General features: G+C 37.5%; 1 protein-coding gene across 3 annotated transcripts; it reads left to right on the forward strand.

Annotated features, from left to right (window-relative positions):
• Positions 1-27,954, forward strand: COG2 (component of oligomeric golgi complex 2). 3 transcript variants are annotated; one of them, XM_080585865.1, is made up of 18 exons: positions 1-200; positions 383-544; positions 1,326-1,391; positions 2,304-2,384; positions 2,960-3,063; positions 4,339-4,447; positions 6,277-6,456; positions 9,524-9,648; positions 10,979-11,105; positions 14,498-14,637; positions 18,457-18,518; positions 19,428-19,579; positions 21,206-21,406; positions 22,233-22,305; positions 23,090-23,232; positions 24,537-24,676; positions 25,626-25,806; positions 27,419-27,954. In XM_080585865.1, exons 1-18 carry the CDS (start codon positions 129-131, stop codon positions 27,518-27,520), a joined length of 2,220 nt encoding a protein of 739 aa, XP_080441991.1. In that variant the 5' UTR covers positions 1-128; the 3' UTR covers positions 27,521-27,954. The 3 variants fall into 3 exon arrangements, with proteins under 3 accessions (XP_080441991.1, XP_080441992.1, XP_080441993.1); XM_080585866.1 differs by having other exon boundaries at positions 43-200; positions 1,326-1,423; XM_080585867.1 differs by lacking the exons at positions 1-200; positions 383-544 and having other exon boundaries at positions 1,344-1,423; positions 2,304-2,383; positions 2,958-3,063.
• The last annotated feature ends 44 nt before the right edge of the window (positions 27,955-27,998 follow it).

Raw genomic sequence — 27,998 nt, forward strand, 5'->3', positions numbered from 1 at the left:
GGCCCGGCCCGCTCATGGCGCACGCCCCGGCCCGCCCCGTCCGGGCCGCGGGGGGGTGGGGGTGTCGCGCTGGCAGCGGCGGCTCTTGGGCCTGGCCACCCGGCTGATCCCGGTAGCCGCGGTCCGTCATGGAGGCGAAGAAGATGAACCTGCCGCGGGGCCCCGACAACCTCTGCTTCGACAAGGACGAGTTCATGAAGGTGGCCGGGGGGCAGCCGGGGCAGGGCGCTGCGGGCAGTGAGGGTGCTCCTGCGGGGTGAGGGGGGTCTGCGGCGGGGTCAGCTCATTCGTATGTGGCACGCTGTATTTGGAGGGGAGGGGCGCTGTGTGTGTTCTTGAAGTTTTTGCTTACATCCGTCTCCCTTTCCTGTTTGGTTTCCAGCCGGATTTTGACGTTGATCACTTCGTATCGGAGTGCAGGAAACGCGTGCAGTTGGAGGAGCTCAGAGAGGATCTGGAGCTCTATTACAAACTCCTTAAAACGGCCATGGTAGAGCTCATAAATAAGGACTATGCAGATTTTGTTAATCTCTCAACAAACCTAGTAAGTGTTACTAAATGGTACTGTGAGGTTCAGGCTTAATACATCTTACTGTGATTTTTATTTTTCATACGAGAAGTATATGGCTTCTATTTTGACCTGTTAGGTTTAAGAAGGCTTAAACTCTGACCCCTTGCATTGAGTGAAACTGAAAGACCATTCCTACAGGATTTAACTGCAGTAGAGAATTGCTGTTGACCCATAATAAATGTTTTAGATGTATGCATTTGTCCTGAAAAATAATTCATTAGGAAGATAGGTTCAAGGCAAACACTTTTTGTTTTTATCGGTTATAACTTGTAAAAGTTGAAGGGAATAAATCATTAAAAATTTAATAGCGAAGATGCAAATAAGACCATTCTGAGATTTTTTAGGACTCTTCAAACTTACTGTACAACTGTATATTCTTGGAAAATTCAATGCACTTTACTGAGAATTTTAATCACTTCCATATTAAAATGTATTGTCCACTGTGTCTCCTGCTCTTCTATTCCAATTTATAACATTATACAGGTTCAAAGATTGAGTTTTACCTTTTCTATTGGGAAAAAAAAATCCGTAAGTCAAGCTTTTCTTTCATTGTTGGCTTTATGTGTCAAAAACAGTCCGATACCTTTATGACTACATTGGAAGTAACATATTTATGCATTACACTTAAAACTGGAGGCCATAACAGGAGATATCTCAGTTCTCTTTAAGTATCTTTAAAATGATAGACTTTGTCAGTAATTTACATATGAACTTACCAAAAGAGTTACAGTCTTTTTTATGGTAATTTCTTTAGGTTGGCATGGACAAGGCCCTTAATCAGCTTTCTGTACCTTTGGGACAGTTAAGGGAAGAAGTTATGGTATGCTCAAAACAGTCATTATACACAGCTTGGTAATCTTCAATTCACTTTCATATAATATGTAAATGTTTTACTTATGCTAATAATTGCAATTGTTTTGTCATTAATTCTATTCTTAGGTAATAACAGAGGCATTGTGTTTTCTAGCAGTTGTAGTAGGCTTATGTTTTTTATAGTGCCTTTCAATCCAGAGGTAAAGAATCCTTTAAGTGTGATCAATGAATGGACTCTTGCAAGATAACTCTCTGCAGATATTGTAACTATTTTAATATCTCAGTAACTTGGAGAGGGGAGTAAATAAGTCAGATTAAAGACAGTCCCACTGGAGACCTCTTCCTTGGCCCTGTGGTTGAACCATGAAAGATCACCCACTTCGAGTCGGTCTGATTCTTGTTCTTTCACTGTGACTTAGCAGTTAGTGAAGGGCAATTTTCGATCATGTTGGCAGCTGATTGATTTGCTGCATGAATGTTCCATCAAATATCTTAGCCTTGATGTCTAAAACTTAGAATAGGTTCACCTAGAGAACTATTTATTATATAGGAATTGTTATTTAAGTCTGACTTTTAACTTCAGTTTGAAGACGTAAAATCATACTGGTTTTATTACTTAGTTCTGGGTGAAAGGGGGGTTGTACTGTGTAAGTTATGGAGAAAACACTTTGCTTGAAATAATGATTCTTGTCATGGCAGTACTTTAGGAGCAGGTTATACTAAGATTATACTAAAGTTACTTAGTCTTATTTCTGTCTTTCTCTTTGAGAGTAGTTGACATACTATAGCTTTTCATTGTCCTGTATTCTTATTGATGTCTCCTGTTTCAGGAATTTAGAATTTAGATTTGATTTTTGTTTTTTAAAACATGTTCTTCATAGTGGGAATCCAGCTTTTCATACTGGCTTTCTCTTCACAGAGTCTTAAATCATGTGTCAGTGAAGGAATTCGGGCAGTAGATGACCGGCTGTCTAAACAAGAAGATATTAGAAGAAAAAAGGTACAACAGACAAATTATTACTTTGGAAAGATCCTCACTGGGTCAAATTCTGTTTTTGACATTAACCCCAAGAAAATAGAGTTTAAAAACTTATAGGTTGTCTAGATGCATATTCCACGGAATTTTGCACTTGTAAAAAATATAAGAGGGTTTGGTTGACTGACTTTGTTTTTACAGTCTTAATGATGTAAATCTTTTTTTTACTTTATTTGCCAAAAACATTTACGTTTGGTTGGCTTTTTTTTAGTTACAGTTGTTCTTATTTCTGCTTGTAGTTATTATATAAACTTGTATATTACAAATACAATCAACATACGGCCATTTAATTTTTATATGCAGGAGAACTAATATTTGTCTTTTTGCTTAACTTGGAAAAATTCAGGGGTTTTATAGGCTTATGCGAGCAACAATTTAACTGAGACATGGTTCAAAAATTAAGGTGGAGGGAGAGAACTTGCAACAGGTAGAAAAAAAAGAAAGAAAAATACACCAAAAAAAATCCAAAAGATTTTCAGGGTTGTTATGTAATGTAATGGGATTGGGGTCAGACATAAAAAATCTTTCTTTAATTACAGATGTGTGTCCTGAGACTTATTCATGTTATTCAGTCAGTTGAGAAAATTGAGAAAATTCTACATTCCCAAGGCACTAATGAATTGTCCTCTTTAGAGGGAAACAGGTAAAAACAAACAAAAAAAATAACCAAGTAAACACTTTTTTAAAATATCAATGGGACTAATTTAATTCCATGAAATTGGAGATAAACTTGCAAACATTAGGATATATCTCTCGACATTTAACTCTGATGGAATATGTAACTTGTTTTAGTATTATTTCAACTTCAGTCTTCTGTAAACTTGTTGTTCTGAATTACTTGTAGTGCTGAAGTGTGCATAAAATTGTATTTTTCTTAGGAAGTCCCTAATCCTGTCATGTCCAAACTACTCTCTAGTCCTGCAAATGCATGTCTTTTCCAATATCATTTGGAAGTAAAGTGTGGAATAGCTTTTCTTGCTTTCCCTGCTTATGTATAACTGAAAGGACTGCTGCAAGAATAGTCTAAGGCAGGCAACCCACACAAGTAATTCCTCTGGAGAAAAAAAGACAGGACCGGAACTGTGACAAATTCCGGTCAGACTGCTGAGTTTTGATTTTTAACAGCTTAATGGAAAGCATCCTCTCCCTCTACCTTTGAGAGAGGGAAAATGTCTTTTGGCGAGTTTTGGAATCAGTGTACCAGCCAGGCACTTGGAATAGTTAACTGGGATGCAAGTGCAACTTAAAGGTGGAGGAAAAAGACAATTTCATAAGCTTGTTTAAATGTGAGACATGCTCTGGTGCTCTTCCACTTTGTACACTGGATCACATGGTAGTGAGTGGGGGGAAGTGGACAGACAAATAAGATGACACCTAGAGGGACAAAGCACATGCAGATATTTTCTGACAGGGTGGGAGACTTTGCAGAATCATGTTTGGAAGCAAGATTGTACGTAAGTGGCTCAAAATTTAGGCTAATTTGGGACCATATAGACCTGAGAAGCGTAGGACTGTTTCTCTAGAGATAGCTGTCTTTAATTTTATTGTATGACAGAAAGGGGAAATAAGCAAATTTAGTTTGTGAAGAGCACTTACTATAGTTTATTGAGTTCTGTTAAGACTGACTTTTCTGTGACAGTAAGTAGTGTTGCCATATAGAAAGGAATGCTTCATACTGCTGATGCAGGATCTCTTGTTCCTCAGCTTCTGCTTCACCCACTTTGTATCGTAGTAATTTCAAAACAACTCTAATTTTGTAGTCTGTTCCAGATTATTATTGTGTGACTGCAGTAGCACCTATCTGAATTCCAAGTATTTGTATTAAACAAAAATTGGGGGAAAGCATTATCTATCTGTTGCAACTGAAATTGAGTATATTTGTAAGGATCTAACTGTGTTCTCATTATCTCTCTTCCAGCCCACTGGTAACCGGACAGGTTTTAGAGAGAATTGCCACAGAATTTAATCAACTACAATTTCATGCAGTACAAAGCAAAGGAATGCCCCTTTTGGACAAAGTGAGACCGGTAGGTATTATAGCCAGCTTAACGCTTGTAGGATCAAGCAAAAATATTTAAATTGGAAGACAAATGTCTGTTTCCACAGAGTTTTACTGAAATGATTTACAGGAGAAATGAGTTTCAAGAGGCCATTTTATCAGTAGACTGGCAGTGTTATTTCTTCTGAGAGTTTATGCTTTGCTTGCTAACTTCTTTAGGATAAATTATTTGAAATAATAGTGGAAAAAATAACAAACGCTTTTGTTAGTCAATTATGTCTTGCAATTTGTCTGCAAACTGATAGCGAGGCCTAGTTCCAGAGATTTATGTTGTTTTTGTTAACTGCAGTGTGCAGACCAAAATATAAGTGGAATGTCTTAAGAGTGGTTGACTGGAATAAATTGAAGCTTGTCTTTTATTGATATTTAGTGCCTAATTCTTGGTATTCAGGCTGGTAGGCTAGTCTCCCTGATACTCTGTTTTTAATAGCTGTCAAATGTAAAAGATGACTTGGTGTGTGTTTGTTTTTTGCCTCTTTTCCCTAACCATTCATTGGAGAGAGGGAATGAAAAGTAGTGCCTAAAAAATGTCATATGGAAATGGGGTGATGTTTTAAGCAGATGAGCATGAAAGCTGTCGTTCTTAATGGCTTTTGAGCTAATGAGATGCTTCATAGTTTCTCACTATGTATAAATACCTATTGGTGATATGAACTTGTTTTATCTCAACACTTTAAGGATACCACGTTGATTCACGGACTGTTTACAAGACTGTTTTGGCAGCTGAATTATCAGCAGGGCTAAATATGAGCAGCAGAGTAGTATTTATGGTGGTTGAACAACCTTTGTGTGGCTGGCTTAACAATACTTACCAGGACTTATGTTTTGTACCTGTTGTTGCTGTACTGGTTTTGGCTGGAGCAGAGTTCATCTTCTTCTTAGTAGCCCATATAGTGCTATGTTTTGAATTTGTGATGAAAAATTTGATAACGCATCAATGTCATAGTTGTCATGAGATCATAGTTTCCATGAGTAGTCAGCAATTGGGTTACTGGTTTGGCATGTTCAGAGCAGATTGTGTGGTTATTGAAAAAATTAGTTTTAAGATGGATGGATGCAATATAGCATGCAAAATGCCAGAGAGAAAATCTGACTCGTTAAATTGGTAGTTCAACTATGATTAAATTAACGTGCATCATTGAACTAGCTTTAAATGCAGAGCTGCAAGGGACTATCTTGGGCCAGGCGTGTATCTGCAGCTAGTGTAACAATGAATTGGATATAGTGGAAGAGATGTTACAGGAAATCAGGAAATACGGTTAGCAGACAGGAGGATGTGTGTTGACTGAAGCAGCTGTTAGGCAGAAGCCAGAAGGAGTCTAATGGCATGTCATTTGTTGCCAGTGTAATTCATTGTCTTCATTGGTTTGCAGTTAGTTGACAAGTTGTGCCAGGAACGCGCCACAATTTTAGTTTCTGACAGTTAAGAATAAATGCCACAGTTGTCATCCCTGGTAATGCATTGAAAAGCTTTTGTACGTTATCAAACATAGTGGTTCAGTTGAACAAGGAACAATTATTGACCCATTTCTTCAGTATAAAGGAGACCTTGCATAACTTAGCATGTCTCTTTATATATACAGAGGAAAATAAGTGCCTTTTTACATACCTTTTAACTTTGGTAACCCATTAAGCTGTGTTCATGATCATCTAATGTTGACAGTTACCAAGACTTGTGTACCTTTCAAATGAAATTTGAAAGCCAAATTAGATATTTCTGGAAAAATGTACTTCAGCATTAATGGCAAAGCTTTGCTTTTAATTTTTTTAACTACTGTATTTTGTTTCTCTTCATAGCGTATAGCTGGAATAACAGCTATGCTGCAGCAGTCTCTTGAAGGGCTGCTCTTGGAAGGCCTTCAAACTTCAAACGTTGACATCATACGTCACTGTCTTCGCACTTATGCAACAATTGACAAAACAAGAGATGCAGAGGCGTTAGTTGGTCAAGTACTTGTGAAACCTTATATAGATGAGGTAAGATAAAATGAAGAATCCTGGGGAGATGATCTGTCTTGCAAGAATACTTGTTTTTTTGGTTATCTTCCAGCTTTGGATAGGAGCTTCAGAGTGCTTATGTGGAGAGAGCAAGAGAACTGACCCTTAATGGTGTCAGTTTGTTGTTCCTATTTGAGGAAAAAGGTGGAGGAATTCTCTTTCCTCCTGTCACCAGTTTCAGTTATATCCTGTTACCTACATTTTGCTTGGGTCAGGGGGGAAATTCAAATAACAAACCTTAAGACAAGCATATGGCTGCAGTAAAATACAGCTTACTGTGGAGCAGGGTGCATTGGATCAGGTGAGGGGTGTGCCTTTCTCATTTACTGGCTCAATACCTGGCAAAAGCAGCACAAATAGTTCTTACTGCCGTTCCCCTTCTTTTCTGTAGAAGCAGTATCTGCTGTTCCCAGCTGTACCAGGACAGTAGCAAGAGCAAGAACAAGGGTTTGTCTGGGAAGCGTTTGCTGTTCTGTAGTGGAAGAAAATGTGTCAGGTGGCCAGTTCTCAATTCATGAGAAACTTATTTGTAGGACATCAGTTTACAATACTGAGTTGGACCAATCACAGAATATTACATTTTCTGATTACGTTTCCTGAAATTAGAGGACTTTATGCTAATTCTCTTGACTGTGCAGCTTTTGCTGTGCTGCTACCTGTAAAATGTTTGATCACCTTCTGGTACTGCTTTGTTCTTACCACTTCCTCTGGCCTGAACTGAATAGTCTATGCTATTTCTTTCTTTCTGTTGTAGTTGATGTTAATGTAATCCTTCTAAAAAAGGAGGGAAGATTAGTGAGTAACCTGCCACAATAATGGGCCAGCAAGTCAGTCAGTTGTGCCCAGTTTTTCTTGTCTGTCAGCACACCTGCAGTTGCCACTAAAAACATTTATAAGCGTCTATGGTTGTATCGTGGCAACTCTAGTTTCAAGCATCAGTGAAAATATAAAAATGAATTTTAAGATTTGATATTTTGCTGTATTTAAACAAACCTGATAAAACAAGTTTGTTATGGTTTTAATAGATATGCTGAAGTGGTGTTTCCATAACAACAAGCCTACTTTTCCTCATTTTAAGAGGGGAGGTAGCAATAAATGTTAACAAATTTTTCATCAATGTGTTGAGAATTATGTCTATGTTAGGTAATGACTGCATGTCATTTCAGGGGATATTTGTTCTGTACTGTGAATCGGTGCCCTTTTTACAACGTAAGCTCTAACACTGACTGACTGCCCTGTTGCAGGCAGTTTCCCTGGCCTTCACTAGGCTGTCAGAGTGTTTCACAAAACTATTAAATTCACTTGTCTTACAGAGTAGGTTAAACTGGGCCAACACCAGGTCTGTCAAGTTGTTGTACTAGAGCTAGCGTTATGAACCTCTCCGCAGTATTACGATGATGAATGGTCCAAGGCTTTCACTGTTGTGTCTGTGGGGAGGAAAGGCCATAAAGCATGAGAGCTGCCTTGATGATTGCAAATATACACTTGCTTGACTTGGGGTATGTTAATAGAAGGCAGATCTCCTTTCTCTCATTATTGCCTCTGAAATAGGTAACGCTTTCAGCAGCTTTGAGTCCCAAGTTACACTATTGCTGCATCTTTCCTTTTGCTGTCCAGATTTTCTTTTATTGCCATTACTCTTTAAATGGAGATATTTTTAACTGTTCTCTTTGCTCCATAAACCTCTAAATGAGGTGTGATGTGAGGCACTCTTATTTTTCTGCTTCCTGAATGTTTGAAATGTATTTTCTCTACTAGTCTTTCACAAAAAATGAGACCACTCATAGCATAGAGTCAACATTTCTTATTAAGACCCATGAAAGCAATGTGAACATCATTCCTAAAAGTGTTGAATATATTCCTTTAGGCAATAATAGTTGCTTTTTCTTAGACTGGTGTGCCTGTCTAAACATAAATGCAGAAGGGAACTTAAGGTATTTATTATTTTTTTTATTTATTTAGAGGTTGTTTTCCACATAGTTTTTCCAACCTAGGCAAGTGAAAAGTTAGTCTGTGTAACCTCTGGTGAAGGAGTTGTTCTTCTAAATCAAGATGGGGAAAAGAAATTACCTTTTTATTTCTACTCAGTAATGCCTTCAGCAGCCAAGAGATGGAACCTTTCTTTTCCCAGTGAAAGAACAGCCTGTCTGATAAAATCTGAGCTGTAAGTCATTGTCAGTAGGGTGTTTCTTTTTTCTGTAAGGAAGGAAACATTTTTGTTTGTTTTTACTTTGTATGCACACAGATTTATAAAACAGAGACAGCTGCTGGCTTTTGGATGTTAGAGGAAGTAGAATGGTGCATCCAGACCTGTCCACTTCAGAACAGACTTCCTTGGGTGCTTTCTAACACTGTAGCAACTGCAGTGGGGACTGGTCTTTCCCTCTCAATTTTCCCAGTATTTGTTCTATCCCCACTTCTGCACCATTCTGCTTGTTTATGTAGTGAGAGGCAAAAAATAGAAGAATAACAAGAAACATAAACTATTGTCCTTTTTCCATATTATCCACATACCGTCTGCCTTCTCTTTTCTCAGCAGTTATCCCTTTTCCCTGGACTTGAAGTACTGTCCTGTGAAACCACTTTGCTAGCTGCGTTAAAGGCTTAACTTTGCACAGAAGATTTTTGGCTCTTGGCTTACCTGCACTTGGGATTGGACCAACCTAACTCTACATTTAAAAAAAAATAAAATTGACTTTATTCTAAGGCTTGATTAGCTTTTGCCAGTCACACACTTACCGTCACAGACTGTTTGAGGTGATAGTGACATGTATAGTGGGTGGTAGCCAGGCATGTTGGCTAACAACTAAAAGCTAGAGGCTCATTCGTATTCTTGTGGCTAGTCTTGCTGTTTAGAGCTCTGGATTAAGGAAAGCAGTAATTTAAACTGGCATGTTCTGCTTGGAAGCTAGGAAAGTAATCTGCCAAATATTGCAATATTTGGGGATATGATACAAGGAGTTTTGAGTGAGCAGACTTCTGCATTTTACATTACTGTATTTCATACTCGGTTTTCTGACATTTAATATTGAATTCTTCCTGGCAGGTGATTGTGGAAGAGTACGTTCAAGCTCATCCTAATGGCCTTCAGGCCATGTACAATAAACTGCTGGAGTTTGTTCCTCACCACTGCCGTCTCTTGCGTGAAGTTACAGGGGGAGCTATTTCGAGGTGAATACCTTGGGGTTTCTTTCAGTTGCACTAAAGTTACAGTAAATACAATATACCTTTGAAATATATTGCATAATTACTTTCCGTGCGTAAATGACTTACCTGGCCTTTCCTGAAGATTAATATTCAAGTTTGATTTCTGTCTCATGTCTGTGTTTTTCAAAACAGTGAACAAATTTTCTTGATGTTGGGGCCCAGACCTTCAGAGAAGGGAGAGAGAGAGAGAGAGTCCTGTGTTTCAGTAGTAGAATTGAGTACTGTTTATGATACAATGTGCCAGATGCCTTGTTTTTTTTTGTTGTTTTTGTTTTTGAATCAAGGAAATGTGATTGTACACTTCATCTAAGGAAAAGGGCATAACAAAGCTATTAGAAAATACAAGTTTTAAAGTTACTGGGTTGGTAGCATACATCAAAAAGTGGGGAAGATCCTCAGAGATTTGACATCACTGTATTAATGGAACTACAGGTTTAATTGATTTGTATGCTACTTCCACTGTTTTCTTAAAAAGTGCTTAATTCCTTATGCAGTTAATTTGGCTGTTTCAAAGTTTAAATAATCTGTGTACTGAATTGTATCCATTTATCTGCTTATAGGCTGGTTAGTGTAGTGGACTGCTGTATTTAGCAGAACTATGGATATATCCCCTGGGGACTGCAGAATTACTCTTCTAATTATTTGTCCATTGCTGAGCTTTTTATTACTAACTTTTATTACTACTAACTTTTATTACTACTTTTTATTACTGTTTTACTAACACTTCAGTTCTTTTAATCCCTCACCATGTTTTAATCTTTCTTCTTAAAAACAGAAAGTTTTGACTTTGCACTGAACTGGAATTAAATGCTTGTGTGTCTTCTGCTCTCAATTGATAAATTTTCATAATCAGAGTAGCCTTTAATCTTTTGCTTCAAAGCACAATATTATGTATAAGTACAACATGGAACAATTAAGAGAGTTCTTTCATACCATCTTATTAGTCACGTTACTTCTATTTGCTATCTCTTCAAAGTTTGGAGCTGTTTAAGTCTTGAAAACATAAAAGTAGGAGTTCTCAGCTGAAAAGTACTTGCTTTCCAGACACACTTGCAAAATACGTAGCTGATAAAATTTTAAAACACTTCCAGAATTCTAAAAAATATTTTGTTGAGACCATGGGATCAGATATGAAACCTGAAACAAGAACAGTTTAAGAAAATCAGCATGCCTATGTAAAAAAGTATAATTACATTTTGTCTAATGCATGTGTGTGTCTTTCTAGTTATCCCTACCTCCGAATAGAAGCCTGGTGGTAAAATATAACCATGGAATAATTGAACTTTTATTTCAGTGAAAAAGCAGACATTGTTCCTGGATACGATTTCTTAGTGAATTCAGTGTGGCCAGAAATAGTACGTGGTTTAGAAGAAAAACTGCCGTCGCTGTTTAACCCTGGAAATCCAGATGTGTTTCATGAGGTAATTATTTTTTTCCATGTGTTATTCTTGTGACACACATAAGAACTGAATGATCCATGTTCTCCAGGTTTTTTCCCTGCTGCTCTTGTGTAAATTCATGTTCTTGCATAGTCTGGAAGAGGAGGTTATCTCACAACACTCAATCTTTTCGTAGGAATTCTCCTCTCAGGTTTGTCAGTGCCCTTGTTCTGGCTAAGATAAGAGTTAATTTTCTTCCAAGTGGCTGGCATTGTGCTATGTTTTGGATTTAGGATGTGAATAATGCTTGTAGTTGTTGCAGAGCAGTGCTTATGCTAAGCCAAGAACTTCTCAGCTTCTCACACTGCCCTGCCAGCAGGGTGCATCACTTGTTTTGTTTTGTGTTTTTTAATTATTATTGTTTATTATTATTATATTCTCACTTCATTTTCTGTCCTATTAAACTGTCTTTATCTCAACCCATGAGTTTCACCTTTTTGTCTGATTCCTCCATCCCACTGTTGAGGGGAGCAAGCAAACAGCTGTGTGGTGCTGAGCTGCCTGCCAGGTTAAGCCACGGCAGTCAGGAGGGCTCATACAGAAGTTATTGGAAGCCGTTTAGTCATGTGAATTTGGCCTTAAATATTTGCTTTAGGAGTAGATGTCCTATCTCAGCTGTAGAATTGCAACATATATGGAGGTGGGAGCGTATGACAAAAATATTTTGGCAAGACTGGGACTTCTGTATAGGAAGGGCTATCATTCATTTTAATTAAATGTCTGCGTTCCAACTTGCCCTAATACTTCTCAGTTTCCCATAAAGCTTCAGTCATCCTTCAGGCTCTCACCTAATGCCTTGCATAGTGCAAATTATGGGCTGTGCTGGGCTTCTGTCATCTGTGCTGCTCAGTTTACACAAGAATGTATTTTCAGAAGAGCTGGTTTTGGTGCTTTAAATTAATTATTTTTAATAGCCAGTCATCTTATGTTAAGCTGATACTGACCACTTGTGCTGTTATATTTATTTAAAAAAAAAACACCCCCCCAATGACTTTCAGTTACTTCATGTAGTCATTCCAGAGTTCTTTCTAGACAGCTTTTGTCTACTTAATGATCTAGAGTCTGAGTCAGAATCTCAGTATTTTATGTAAAAATCAATAAGAAGTTGAAATGCTAAGTGTAATGCCAAGCTATTACATCCACTGAAAAATGAGTAGGAGCAGTTGCAAATTAAGAAGAGGAAAAAATTTTTAACGTTTGCTGTCCTAATGGTAATTTAAGTAATGTAATGCAGACTTTAGACAGTGGTCTTCTAGCTCTGTTTTGGAAGTTGATGGAAATGCAGAAAAGTCTTTCTCCAGGTTAGTTTGCTTATTTTGCATATGTATGTAGTTTTAATACTGAGAAGTATTATCTGTTACAAGGTCTCTTTACATAGAAGAGCAAAAAATATTTTTTTCAAATCATCCTGTGAAAATCAGACTAACAGTCTTAAGTATGTATGTTAAAATAACTAGTTACTTCTGCAGTTTTTAAATTCTTTCAGGTTATTGTACCCTTATTTCTGACTCAGATTTGTAGTTTTACAGGCCTTTGAAAATAATACTTCTTCTATCTCTAAACATTGATTTGAGACACTTAAGTTTAGATTTCTGTATTTGAAAATTGCTGCATTTTGTTTCAGATTTTAACAGTTTGTTAAAGTAACTTCTGTGCAGTCAACAACCCAATCCTGGAAGCTGAAATGGGAAGCAATCTTGCAGTTAGTTCCATCTCTTAGATGTAATGTTATCAATAACTAGATAAATGCCTGACTTGCCTTCTATTTTGAAGGTGATAGGATTGTTCAGAGTGTTTTGTTTCTATCTCTGGCTAATACTTAAGGCAGCTGAGCATTAATGGCTTGTTTGCCTTTTAGAGTATTGGGCTTATCTAGGAAAGCAGGTTGAAAGAGCACTGATGTCTCATTCTCCCTGCATTTGACTCCCACAGCTCTTACGGTTCTGTTGTGTTATAGATAAAACCACGCTGGGATGGATGTAGTTACCTAAAAGATTTCCTGTGCAGTTTCCAGAATACCATCTCCCCACACTGCAACTGCCACATCACAAGAAAAACGTGCTGTAATCGTACGCTTACCTGAAAGTCACGAATCCACTGAGATATGCAATACAAAAATGTACTGAGATAAGCAACACAAAAGCATGACCGTATCAGTGCATGGCCTGTGGTCCCAGGTTTGTTTCTGAGAGCAGAACCTGTAAGCAGCACCTCAGGGACTTCTGAGAATGTTTTACTGCTTCATCAGAGAATCTGAGTACATTGCTTGCCTATGGATTGTAGTAAGTCTTGCTGCTACAGCCCTGCTGCTGCTCTTACCACCACACCATCAGAAGCACTGAGGCAGTGGCTTAACACGTACAGATTTCAGTGAGATGTAGGATTTCTTTTATGGCTGCCGTTTTGGGGTTGTTTTTTTTTTTGGTGGGGGTCCCTTTTTGTTTTTTGTACAAAAGCCATTTGCACATAGCCAAACTTTTTCATTGCAGAGAAGCTGATTTTAACTGCAGCTATGTTTTTACTTCTTGATTTACATAACCTTTTTTTGTGTACTGTTAATACAGTCTGTTTTCTGTGAAATAACATTTTCATGTACCATTTTACCTCTCGTTTCTTGCTTAAGGCTTTGGTGGCTGTCTGCATTGCATATGTTAATTCATTATGTTTATTTTCAGGCTGTTAACAAGTTACTGTTGAGAGTAAGCCCAAAGTGCATTTCAGGATTGACGTAATTCTTCTTTGCAACTGGCTTAATACTATTTGTAAATACGTTAATAAACTAATCCCTCCAGTTGTTTACTTTATCTAATTTTTTTTAAGTTTTACTGCAAATATTTGGTATTTGCAAAACGTATTTTTAGGGAAACAGTTCTAGAAACTCCTGTAGTACAGTCTCTATATAATAGAAAGGAAATAACATACTTCCATTCTCATGTATGTTTGGTGATGTCTATTTCTGGATTTCATTCCTGATCCTTTCCATTTGTTGTACCCCTTTATCTCTGATTTCCTGGGACTGACTTCAGTACTGTGCACCATTGTTGTTCCACCCCAGTGATTCAGCTCAGAAATACTGATACATCTCTCTCTCTGATCAGCTTTGTTTTCCAGAGTACTCTGACAATTTTATGCTTTTTAGAAGTGCTGTGCGCTGGTTTTTCTTACCATAGAGTAACACCAACTGGGTCATTGGGTTTGGTTTCACAGCAAGCCAGGATTTTAGCCTTACAAGACCAGGTGACGGCAGTGGTGTCGGCCCATTCTGAGTTTTGAGCTTAACTGTAGTCTGATGCAAGAGATCTGTTGAAACAGTTGTGACTTTCATTGCTTAATGGGGTCTTGGAAGTGATAAAAATGCTCATTCTCTTCTGCAGAAGTACACTACTAGTATGGATTTTGTACGGAAATTTGAACGACAGTGTGGCTCACAGGCCAGTGTGAAACGATTAAGAGCTCATCCATCCTACCACAGCTTTAACAACAAATGGAATTTGCCTGTTTATTTTCAAATAAGGTTGGTATGCATTTGTAGTCATTAATTCTTTCAAAAGTAGAGTTGTCAGAGCAAAATGATATGGCTTAGGGTCAGATCTCCTCGTTACGTTACAAAGTTACCCTTGTCAACAAAATCATAGAAGTCAAACTATGAGAGTATAATTACTGAGCCAAGTCATTGTTTTATGTATCTTCCAACACTTAAGCAAAATCATAGTCAGCTACCCTGCAATGTGCACTCTGTCATTGCACTGAATTTGATACGTTGCTCACGAACAGATCTAGGTAAGTCTTGAAGTCTGGTTTCAAGTTCTGTTTTTCAAGTGCTGTTTCTCCCTGGAGCTAAACAGTATGTTGAGTGATACTGTTTGTGCAAATCCAGAGGAAGAATTACTGTGAGGGGAAAAGATTTTTTTCTAAGAAATAAAAAATTAAAGGGCTGACAACTTCTAGATTTTCCACATCTGACTATGCTTCTGACAAATTATTTCTGTCTCACAGGCCATAGTGTCTAAAGTTCTAGATCTTGTAGGGTTGTCTTCTCAAAGATTGCCCAGCAATTTTCTTTTTGTAAGAAGCTATGTCATAAGTTTTATCTTATTTTTCCAGCTGGTGTGATGTACCTGAAGCGTTATCTTGTAAAGATCTTGTGGGAAGAGAGCAGAGAGAACCAAGAAAGCTCTATTTTAATTCTAGTAATGCTAAAATTTTACAGAAAGGAACCATGTTTGTAGGAGGTCTAGTCTACGCACATGATTTTAGGGCTGTTTAACAAGCCTCCAGGCAAGAAAGCTGCCTGTTGGTAAAGTCTGTTAGTTGTTAAGCGTTCTGTGTCATCTCTCTTGTTCCGAAGTCTTTAGAGAGTCTCTGGACAGCTTCATACACTGTTACATGAGTAGAGTTTGTTGGCTTGAGGGTACTGCAGCAATGTTAGTTGTGAATCCAGTCGTAAGCAGAGGCAGCTAATAGTTTCCATACCCAGTTTTGTTTCACGTCTTTTAGTTCCTATACACACAACAAGGATGATTACTTGGTTTTGTGGATCGTTTTTGTTTATAGCCCAGTATATTAAGTAAGATTTTTATATGCTGCCTTTAGTTTTGAACATGCAAGCCCAAGTACTAAGTGTCTGCAGTGTGTTGTACTTCGACTGTATATATCCTCTGGTCTTGCATTGTATTTCAGTATGGTTTGATAACGTTTTCTGTGCTAGCAAAGCCAGTTACAGGATTTTCTTTCCCCTGCTTCTCAGTATCCTGCTCATTTATTTGTTCCACCGCAGCTATTTATACGGCTGAACTACATCTTGGATCACTGAAATGATCAGGTCTTTTTTCTTAAAAAGGGGGGAGGCAGCAAAGGGAAGAATTTTCAGAAAAATAGAGGGAAGAAATTGAGGTTTATTTTTAACGTGGATCACTTTTGTGACTATGTTTATAGCATGATTCTATAAATGGTAATTACTGTACAGCCCTAGACATATTTATGCAGTTTGTTTAATCCAGGATAAAACTACAGTGCTGCTGAATCCAGGAATCTTATGAGGCCTGGAGCTAATACAAATCAGTGGCAGGAGTGTGGGTGTGGGAGCACGGTCTTAGTGTTTTGGTGATCCAGTACTTTTTATAAAATGTTTCTGGCTTCCTCTGACATCGTCTTCTGTTTTTTTGCTTGCGCAACTGTTCCTGCAGCTATGTAGTGAGCCAATACGAAGTACTGTTACCTTGGGCAAAAAAGGCTGACTTTCAACTCTAATCAATTTCTCCAAACCACTTCACTGTACAAATATTGATGCTGCCCCAAGGGAAAGGGCAGGAGCACTCAATACAGTAGTGGTGCTGACTGTGCAGACTGCAAGGGTCTGTGCAACTATAGCAATTATAAACCTCTTAACAACAGACATACATCATTAATAGGTCCCTGAAGCTGCCCTTTTGTTTGAAAGTGCAACTTTTCTAATTCGTGACCACTTGATCAAACGTTGATACTGCTGCTCATAAGATGGAAATGAAGCTTCAGCATCTTCTCTCTGTTCAAAAATCATTTTTTTTCCATTGGATACTTTGGGGTCTGGCTAATACAAAGAAAAGTAAATATTTTTCCGTTAAGATTATCGTAAATCTGAATAGTTCACTATTTCAGTAAATGGTTAGATAACAGCAGCTGCTTTGTCTTTCACCCTATCATTCCTATATACTTGAATCATGTGACAACTTTTGGAATTGCCCATGAATTCTTCAGTGCAGAAATGTGAAAATAATGTGGCATACTTATTATGTGTAGCAGCAAAGCTCTTTTTTTGAAGCATATAACTATCCTCAAATCATACAGGATTTTTATTGAAGTGTTATCTTACACTGTGACATTTACAGTTAAGGTTGCAGTTTTCTTTTTTTTTTTTTCAATTGCAGAAATTGCTCAGGACAAACAGACCTCACTAAAACCTGTACAAATGATTCTTTAAAGAATAGATGGATGTACAGGCATTTCTTTTGTAGCAGTGCAGGCACAAGCAGCGCCAGTAACTCTCTTCCTTGCCATCTCTTTCATTTATGTCATTACAACTGATAGTGGAACTGTAGTGAGCCTACACTGTGGATATTTTTTGCCCATCTAAGGAATATTCATCAAGAGTTGCATAATTTTTAAAAATCTGATTTGATTCTCTAATCCTCTTCACCGTAAGACCTGAAGACACTGCTTTCTCAATGAAGGTGTTGCACGGGCAGGAATGAGGGTTTGAAACCATTTCACAAATATTTCTAAAATACATGCTATATGTTGGTAGCAATTGAAGAAGATAGATAAGTCACATCACTTGCTTTTTATTCCACCCCCCTGGTGTGTTAATCACAGATCGCTACTTAAAATACTTTAAGCACGCATCTAGTCCATTAGTAGTTTGAACAAGAAAAGCTAGACGGGTCCCTGCTCTGAACTGGAAATTACAGCTGAGAGGCTTTAAGATGAGCCTTGCATGTTCATAATTAGTAAGCTTGGTAAGTGTACAGATTACTCTGCACATAAAAGCAAAAAGGAAAAATGACGAAAACTTACTATGGAGGACCGTAAAATATAGTTTTATTTCAGCATTAGAGGTGAGAACGTAGTGAAAGGATACATTTCTACAACTCCTGCACAACAAGAGTACTTACCTAATGTTTCTTTCAATATGGATAAGTATTGTAATGTTTTAATATTAATTTTGCTGTTAGACCTCAAAAAAATTGAGGGGTGGATTTTTATTTCTTCATATTTTTTGGTTGGTTGGTTTGATTAATTAAAAAAAAAAAAAAAGGTGGGAGAGGGGGTGTCAGGGCATCCTGTGAGGAACTATTGATTTTTCTGGTTCGGAATTGTTTACAGAACCTTATGCCACTGTTCATTAACAAACATGTAGAAAGCTAAAGGCTCCCACTGTCACATGACACGCTTGAAGGTCAGCTAAAGCACATATGAAACAAAGTGTTCACTTATAGTGTGAAAACAGTACCGATTAGAGGAAATAAAAAGCAGCAACAAAAAAAATAAAAAAAAAAATAAAAACTAAGGACTTCACACTGAGCTACAGTTTTGATAATGTTTGTAATCATGATTTTCATAATTTCCCAATGTATAGGTTTCTTATCTGCCTGTAAAATGTCAAAACGTTGTCTTTACAATACTTGTTGTCTTTTGGTCTGGTTTATATCCTGGTATATGTTGAGGGGAAAAAAAAACCACACTTAAGATCTTTTAGTGTATGTGCACTGATAGCATAGATACTGAACATTAAAAAGCATTTAGGCATCAATTAAAGCAATTGATTTATAACATTCAAAACTTTTCTATTTTTCAGATTTAGAGAAATAGCAGGGGCCTTTGAAGCGTCACTTTCAGATTCACTAGAGGAAGCACCAGGTAAACTTTAATTGCAAAAATTAATTATTTCCCTATTATGAAGGAAGCAGTGTTTTAAGTAGCAGTGGTTGTCTGTTTATTATTATTTACTAACATGCATCCTGGGGGTTCACATGAGCTTCCTATTTTCTTATGAACTCATTAAACAGTAGAATACATTTTTGTAGGGAAGGCAATATAAGACTACTGTTCAGTGACCACTTACTAAAAACACCTTTTTAGCAGCAACAATTAACACATTTGTGGAACTATCCCCTCAGTGCAAGAAGGAAGTATTGGCATCCTGTAAGTGACAACCAAAAGACAATGCTGTGTTATTGGGGCAAACTTTTCTTTATTGTTATAGACATCTTCCCCTCTACATAGCCCTATCTATTGTCAGCATTTAAGGTTGCTGTAGCTCGTTTGTGTTGGTGTCTGCTCAAAAAACATACATTGATTTATGAGCAGATGAGGAGGTAAGCATAGGAAGGATTACAGTGGAAGGACAAATCCAGTGTATTTGTTAGAAGTACGTTGTAATCAGAAAAGTTGTTACTTCAGTTAATGGAGTAAATGCCTGTGAAGAAGGCAGCTAAGAGTAACTTGTGTGTATTTTTACTTCAGACTTCTAAATTATAGAACTGAAGAGTAAGGAGGGAAAAATAATGGTGATGAAATGCGTAAATCCTACAACTTCAGGGCATTTATCTGAAACTTGCAGACCCATTCCTTAGCTTTATGCTATAAAATGGTAGTGTGTGAACTACTTTATAAGTATTTGGTTTAAATATGGATATTTCTACCGTGATTTCAATAAATATTGAAGACTTTTTTTAAATCTCAGATAATGCGATTGTTAACACCAGCGATGTTACATCTTTCACAATGTGCTTAGGAACTTGACCTTTGTTGCCTGATTGTTTTCAGAGGGCAGCTCATATTGCCTTTTGGCCACTCACATGGTCTGGACGAGTCTTCTGAAGTGCTGGTCAGATCAAATGTTTTTACCACTGTTAGCACACCGTCTGTGGAAACTTAGTCTGCAAATTTTGGCACGTTACTCCGTGTTCATTAGTGAGGTAAGAGAACTACATACTCAGGGTTTTGGTGATTAGTTATGTCCATCAGTAAGAGACCTCTTGAAACAAAATGTTTAACTTCTTTCTAATTACTATTCTTCTGAACTTAAAAATGCTGAACAAGATCACTCAACCAGTTCATGAATTTGTTTTATAGAAAGTATCAGTGCAAAACATGTCATTGAGCACAAATATCAGTATTGCTCAAGTATTATTGTCTGATGGTTGCCAAGATTATACTGTGTTTAAGGCTGCTTCTGCCACAGACAGAAGTAGCCACAACTTGTGTTTTGTCTGCTGGTATCAATATGTTTCCATATTGATACTGTGAACTAGGTTGTGAAGCTGAGCCAGATGAAAAGTAACCTTGCAAAAAAATAAGGTGGTGAGTTAATCCAGGTCAGTTGCTCTGTGGTCAACTGACTCAATATTGTAATTCACACTTCTGAGCAGAAGATCTTGTGCTCTGCCCTGTTTTAAGCCATAAAAGTTTCCCCCCCTTCCTGTGTCACAAAATGACAGCATGATAGAGTAATTTGGGTTGAAAAGGACTTCTGGAGGTCATGTGGTCCAAATTCCTGCTCAAAACAGGACCAGATTAGATAAGGTTACGGAAGGCCTTTACAGGTTGAATTGTGAGTAGTCAAAGGCAAAAAATTCAGTCTCTTGGGGAACCTTTTTACAATGATTGACCACCTGGTAATTAAATATCTTTTTCCTTTTGATATAAATCCCTTTGTTGCGCTTCGTGTCCATTGGCACTTATTCTGTCACTGTATCTCAAGGCCAAGTCTGATTCCATCTTCTCTGTACATTCCCCTTAGGTAGCTGAAGACAGCAGTAAGATCTCCATTCATCTTTCTCTTGAGACTGAATAGCACAGTTCTCTCAGCTAAATTGTCTTACTAAAAGTGCTCATTAAAACAGCAGCTGAGCGAGGCGTCTGATTTACAGCTGAGGGCTTGAGGAGGTGGGAGAAAGGAGATGATTGACAGCAATGAGTCATGTTTTCTGAGACCAAAAAAGACCTTGAGTAGCCTTGTTGCAAGCACGAGAGAAGGGGAGGAAGGGAGAGACTCAAACTGCACTTTTTGGTGACTGTGTTGGCATAGAAGGTGCTCAAAACTCTTGTACACAAATATCTGAGCGTTCCTCCTTGTAGTGTTGTAGTGGGACAGGTTGTGTGTTGATTCTTAGCTCTGAGTGAAACAATCTATTGTCTCTGCAGTTGGTTGTCTCTGCAATGGAAAGTTAATTGGCACAATCCACAGGTGGTTTTGTGTTCTGGCATATGAAAATAAACTACTTCTGCAAAGCAAAGAATCAAATTTTTGATCTAGCACATTCCTATAATGCACTACATTTGAACACCACACAGGTGATAATTACTCCAGGATGGTATTGTCCTGTAGTATAGTGGTAAAAGAGCTCTAAATTACTGAACTACTTGGTGCACCAAAACTGTTTTAAAAATACCGCTTTTTATGTAATTTAGGAATGTCTATATCGCTTGCGAGTGTTACATTCTAATGCCAAAAACTTAGGAAAACATTGTGCTGTGTCTGTATATACACCTTTAACTGCTTTTGCTATTGGCAGGACTCACATCTCAATTTGATGTTTCAGGTATCCATAAGGCCCATTTCCAGTGAGAATGCAAAGGAAAGCAAAAAATCAGTGCCAGCTGGCAGAAAGGAATCTTCTGTAAGCCTCAACCCTAACGAGGACCAAGGGAATGGGTCTTCTCCAGAAAGTCAGCCTTTGCCTTCTATATCCAGTACTCAGTTGGTGTATATTGCTGCAGATCTGGACAAACTACAGGAACAGGTTTGTGCTTGAGACTTTACCTACAGAAGTCTTTGTCAGTCTGCGTGCCAGTACTATTTGGCGTTTTGTTAATGACATTATTTTTCTAAAAAAATAATGCATTTGTTTATAAATATTTTTTTTTAAATTCTAAAACCAGAGTAGTCTGATAGAGGAAAATATCACCTGAAATGGAGGGTCTATTTTCTGCTTAGTTTGAGTGGCAAATTACAGAGAAACCACTTCAAGTATTTAAACTTTTAATCAGTAGCTGCTGGACTTTACCCCTAGAGCATATTGTTTCTACTCTTTTCTAATGTAAAGTGTGACTGCCCAGAGTTTTACTTTCGCTAGTAATCTCTCTGAAGTCTCAAAGTGTGGTGCAGTATTCAGCTTTAATATTATATTCTGTTTTAAATATTTATCGTTTTTAATCTTTCAGCCTTGAAAAGGTTTTATCATCAGGATTATTGTTTTATCATCATATTTTACTGATGATCCGGAATCTTAAAAGACCTGTGTGGTATTTATTTGCTTTCAGTGGGGACTCTTTCATGTTTTTCAGTCAATGAGGCTGAAATTTCTGTATCTTGTGAAGTTGCCCCTGGGTTGGTATTTTGTTGATTATAAATTATTTCCCCTGAGGACAACAGTAAGGTAGAAGATTGAATGAATAGGCCTTAAATCCTATTAATATTGTATTTTCCTGATACTAGGTTTCCATAAACACACAAAAAAAAAAAAATACAGAAAAGAGCGAAGGTGTCTTTTAAAGCACTTGTAACTTGCAGAATGAAGGAAGAGCCATTTAAATATGTTTATAACAGGACTCTGTTTGTTTGTTTAGATTCCTGACATCTTAGAAATGGTTAAACCAAAACTTGAAATGATTGGCTTCAAGAACATGTCTTGTATTGGAGGTAAACCTGAGAGGCTGAATTCATTCTCTTTCCCCATTCTCCCAAGTCCCTCTGCTAACCAAACAAAATCAGCTTTTACATGCAGTTTTATAATGAGAAACTTGAAAACGCTAATGTTTTATTGCCTAATGATGCCTGCTTCCAATGTTAACCATTCTGTGAAAGAGAAACTACTTTGAAGTCTAGAAAACATTTGATTAAAATTCAGTGAGTCTGAAGTGCGTTTTTTTGGGAAGTAACTTGTGCGGTAATTAGGATGCTTCTCCAGGAAGAGAGGGACCCACTTAAATCTAAATCAAGATTACGGGTAGATGTCTTAAGTCCATAAGAGAGGTAGCTGCTTGTGTAAATCCCCAACTCAGTAGATGATCTTTTGCCAATCACAGCTTTGTGTCAAGCGCTTTTCCAGTCAGTCCGTAGGGAATTGAGGTACTGTGAGAAAGAATTTCACAACCTCAGTTTCTTTGGTAGGTTTGAGCCTTTTGATTCAAGCCCCTTGCTGCACTGATAATACTGAAAACAAACAAAAAAAAAAGAATGTCAAGTTACCCTTTTTTAATTGTCTTCCCTGTATCCCTGTAGTTTTTCTGGCTGAGGAATGGTTGATATTAGTGGAGATACTTTATAAATGGTTGGTGTGTACTTATCTAGCAAGCATCCTGTATTTGACACCAGCAGACATCTAGGACAGTGAATGAGATTGGGATGATGCTGGGTTCACATGATCTGTAATGTGATTGGGCAGGGTAGCTCAGTCTAAACTTCAGCTTTTTGACTTGAATAGGAGCCTTGGAAGACTCAAAGACTTCTTTATCAGCCTGCATGCCTACCTTGAATAACAGGATTATCCAGGATCTGAGTGAGTCCTCTTTCACTTACCTGAAGAGTGCACTGGAAATTCCAAGGTTATACAGGAGAACCAATAAGGTCAGTGCTGGTCGCAGAAGAAAATATAAATCTCAGAAGGGCCTGTACTAAGAATCTTAACATTTATGATTTATTTCAGGGCTGTCCATATCTGCTTGAGAGTCAAGAAACGTATTAAATACTGCGATGACTTAGTTATTACTGTTTACCTCTTTGAAAAGAAAGAATTGTATTTTCAAAATTATAGGTAGGGTAACAATGATGAGAGCACAGGTTGAGATGGAAGGAAGGGCAAGACATAGAACTGTTGTACAAAACCAAAAGGGTTAATAAGATAAATCTGTTTCCCTTGTCTCATAGCATGTATCATAAGATGTGCTGCTGTTGAGTGGCAGGCTGGCAGGGTTTTTGTGTTGTTTTTTTTTTTTTGAGGATGGGTTGCTTGGGGCAGGGAGTGACACTTCCACCTGCTATGTCAAGAAGTTTTTTCTCAGTGAGAAAAAATTCCCAGATTTCATTCAGGAATGCCATGCACAGAAGGAACAAGATAAGAATGGCTAAGAAAAAATACATATATTGATTTGGTGAGAAAATAATAAAAACTAATTAATAAATACGGTTCCAAAACAATGTTCAGATCCTGGCTTGTTTTGTTACTATGCCTTGCCTTTGCCAAGCTGCACTGTTGTTATGGTAGCTGGTTTGTTCTCATGTAAGAAAACTGGCAATATAAGAAAATTTGAGTAACTGGTATTTCAGATGTCAGAGATTGTGTGCCCTGGGTATGATCTGTTCCCCTGCAATGCAGGAGGTTTGTCCAAGCTATTGTATGGATCGCTCCTGGAGAGATGAAGCGTTCTGCATCCAAGACCAGCTCAGAAGAAAGTAGTGAAGGGATATTAAAGTTATCCCTAAAGCTTTCTTCTGAAAAACATGGTGAGGGGGTGGGGTGGTATAAGAATAGAAGGAGCAATGGTTTCAGTTTAGTGAAGTATAATATGAAATAGTAGCTATTTTAACGAAGATGTGGTAGGCTGTTGTGTATGCAGTGTGTTCGACTTTCTGAAGTCAGCATGAGCAGCAAGTGGGCAATAATAGGGGTGGCTGGCACATGCATCTCTCCAAAAGCTTTGGTCATTTTGGACCTTGTTTCATAGCATTTTACATAGTATAACGCTGCTGAATGATTTTATCAAGGTTTGTTCCATGTGCATGAAGACCTCTATTGATTATTTGTGAATAACCTATTTCTTGGCTTAACATGCAGGCTCAGCATTTTATATATGTGCTGTAAATAATGTCCGTGTGTTCAGTAAATAAATTAAAGGTTCTTTTTTCCAACTTGTTTCCCTGCCATCTCCCAGGAAGTGCCAACTAAAGCTTCACCTTACGTTGACAGTGCTCTTAAGCCCTTCTACAGACTACAAAATGAATACAAAGATATACTGAAACAGCCCATGATTCATCAGTGGTTGGAAGGTGCCCTCTCTGAAAGCACACAAAAGTAAGAGCCATACACAACATCCTTTGTGTTAGTTAAAAACTTCATTGTCAGTTGAATGGGCACAGGAGAAAAGATAAAACACACTATGAGTTAACACAGCTGTAAAGAAAAGAGGAATATGCCCCTCTTTTGACCTGGTGCATTCCTTCAGATTTTGATTAGTGTTTTGTATTCAACAGATGAAAAGCAGGGCTGGGAACTAAGACCTGACCTCTGCTTGGATGTGCACAAACCGCGACGTTGTGGATAGAGCATATGGAAATTGTTTCACTCTAGTAATGCAACAGTAAACTAAAACCTTGCATTTTGTCTCAGAAATTACTTTAGTCCTTAACCTCATGTTATTTTCAGCAAATAGTGGTCAAATTCTCAAGAAATTTGAGTTATACTTTCCTTTGACAATTTTATTGTATACAATGATAATGCAAATTTTAGTGCTTAAAAAAATAAATAAAAAAGCTGAAAAGCCAATTGTTCCCAGCTTAATAAGGCAGTCATGACACAGTGCTTTTCTTCATATATCTTCTGGTTTCCTGGTTAGTATCTTGAGGACTTGAGGAGCATGAATAGCCATCTGCATTAAGTTCTTTAATGAATTTTGTTTGTCTGTCTACTTTCCTTTCAAATTCATACTGCTGCGAGATGTTGTCTTTTGTGAGTTCAGCCATTTAACTGTGCACCATGAGAAAGTAATGCTTGCTTTTCTTTGGATGTTCTGCCTGATGCTTTCTCTGGATACACACCACTTCTTGCACTGTGGAAAATGAGAAGGAGGCTTCAACACTGAATTGTAATCTTTAGATTGGCCTCTGTAATTAATGGTGGAAATATCAGTAGCTTCTTCTCAAGACCGTTCCTCTCAGCATCCTTCATTTTTCTGAGGGATGACGATGTAGTGATGTGCATGCAGTAGATGTAATTTTTTTCTCATTAATCTTTCTTCATTTAGGTATTATGAAACTGTTTCTGATGTGTTAAGTTCTGTTAAGAAAATGGAAGAGAGCCTGAAAAGGCTGAAGCAGGCCAGAAGAACTGCAGCTTCAAACCCTGTTGGTACGAATGGAGGTATGAGTGATGATGACAAAATCCGACTGCAGCTGGCCCTAGATGTCGAGTATTTTGGAGAGCAAGTAAGTTAAAAGAGAGAAGTTTGTTTACTGCTGTTACTGGTTTAGAGAAGGGAGTGAGATACAGGAGGAAGTGGAAGCTCAGCTTAGTTTTTTGGTCTTAAAAGCTTTGTTTGTGCTTTTTTGGTTGGTTGGTTTTAACGTCTGTATAATTCAGGTGACTTGAAACCTTTAGTGATTGTAGAAACTCCTTGAGCCATGCATGCTTTCCTGTGCTTTCTTATACAAATGAAAAAGGTTGTATTTCTAACTATTCAGAATTCAATACTACTTAGTACTCAGAAGCACAAAGAAATACTGAGGGGGCAGACCAAAGGATGGGGTATTTTCTTAGCTCTGATGAAAACTGCTTTATGGCCTTGCTTTTGTTTGTGTTCTCGGCAGGTAATTCCTGCCTTCACTTACTGCATAATCAAGGGTTTATTCCCAAGAGTTTGGAAGAGGTCAGATTTCTTACTTGTTGTGCTATGTAACAGTAAGTTTCTTTTGACGCCAAATACAAAAACTTAAACAACAAAGTATAAACAGGTAAAAGAATGAAATATTCCAGGAAATCGGTGTAGTAGCTTTATCAGATTGCATAAGCATACTGATCTGTAGCCATTATTTCTATATATAAGCTTCAGAAAAAAAAAAAGGTAAACTACTAATTGCAAGTCCACGTCACTAGTTGCCAAGCAGTTGTTATCAGTTTTGGTTACGAGCAGGTGCTGTCTGTACAGCATAACAGGTAGGTAAATTCTTCCTGTGTGTAAGGAGATGCTTTTCTTATTTCTGAGGCTTACCACAGAGGAGAAAGATTTGGGTGGAAGTATGGAAATCTTATTTACTAACAAGAAATACTATTTGGCAGTTTTTAACTGGAAGCTTGAGTTGGGTTTGTTCTTTTATTCCTATTCCATTATGTGAATTAACATAATGTGAATTTAAGTTAAACTGGGATAGATTATTCATAATCATTTAGGAGCTGATTTGGTACATGTGGACATTACCTAGAGTTCCAGCAACAAACACCTTTCAGGATTGCTTTATTACGGTTTCATTTAGATTTTAGTGTAGTCTTAGTTTTCTCATGGTTGTATTTTTCTAATTGTCAAAGCAAGAGATTCCCTAGGTAAGAAATGACTTGCAGCAAGCTGTTGTTGTCTTCATCCCACAAGAAATTCTAGGCTAGAACAATGGGCTCTTGCAGCTTATTGAAATGCTTTTGTTACTGTGCTGTTTTTATTGTGTGTATCCATGTTTGTCTTAAAGCCTTTCCTCAAATGCCAAATGAGGATTCTGGGCAAAATTTCATTTGAAAACAGTGCATTAAAAGCATAGTTACAGCCAAGGTTCTCTTTCTGACTGTTTCTTTGGAAAACTTCCAACTGACTTCGGTTAAAAGTTGCCTAGAAGATGGTTAAATATTTTACTGCGAGACACTATGTTGAATGGAAAGACTTAACCAAGCAAAGCTGTATCCAGCTTTGCTCAGTTGTGTGCACTATATGCAGTTATATTTCTTTGCTCATCAGTGCAGGACAAAATATAGGCTTTACTAATTGTTTTAAGGAAAACAATTCATAAACTTCTGTTGTTCGAAATAAAACTAATGTTTCTGTTGTCTTTTTAGATACGGAAGATGGGACTGGATACAAGCAACATAAAAAGCTTTTCAGCCCTTACAGAGCTTGTCCTGACTGCCAAGGATCAGGCTACAGTGGAACAATCCTAGATACTTCTGAAGCATGTGATTAAAGATAAACACTGTCCCTAAAAAAAAAAAGGTCTTTACTGTTCTTTATTTTACCAAATAAGTAGCAATGAAGTGCTTCCTGTTGTATCTTAAGCAACAAATTGATGCATCGACTGTCAAGATACGCTTGTTTCACCAAAAGATTGAGAGTTTACCATAGTTTTCCATTATATGGAAAGCAATCAGAAATTCTAAACTTTTTACTACAGAATAAAAGTGGAAGAAAACGTTTTTTATTTTGTTTTAAATCTTATGTTGTAGAAGAATGAACTTACGTGATGAAAATAGTATGTAATAAATTGTCTTCCTAACTTCGATGTCCCATATGTTTTTGAGTCAAATATTTTTATTGCTGACTGTCTAAAGCTTTCAAAGGGACAGCTCTTATGGAACAAAGACAATGCTCACAGGAATAGGAGTCTGCTATTTATTGTTCCTGCTCTGCACTTACCACCCT

The sequence above is a fragment of the Anser brachyrhynchus genome (genome assembly GCF_964034855.1).
Source record: "Anser brachyrhynchus genome assembly, chromosome: 3".
Classification (NCBI taxonomy): Eukaryota; Metazoa; Chordata; class Aves; order Anseriformes; family Anatidae; genus Anser; species Anser brachyrhynchus.

Bases quoted from the DNA above. Each gene is read 5' to 3' on its own strand.
- COG2 (XM_080585865.1), top strand. From the start codon at position 129: ATGGAGGCGAAGAAGATGAACCTGCCGCGGGGCCCCGACAACCTCTGC. The intron at 545-1,325 runs GTAAGTGTTACT...TAATTTCTTTAG, and splicing joins TTAATCTCTCAACAAACCTA to GTTGGCATGGACAAGGCCCT. The intron at 4,448-6,276 runs GTAGGTATTATA...TTCTCTTCATAG, and splicing joins TTTTGGACAAAGTGAGACCG to CGTATAGCTGGAATAACAGC.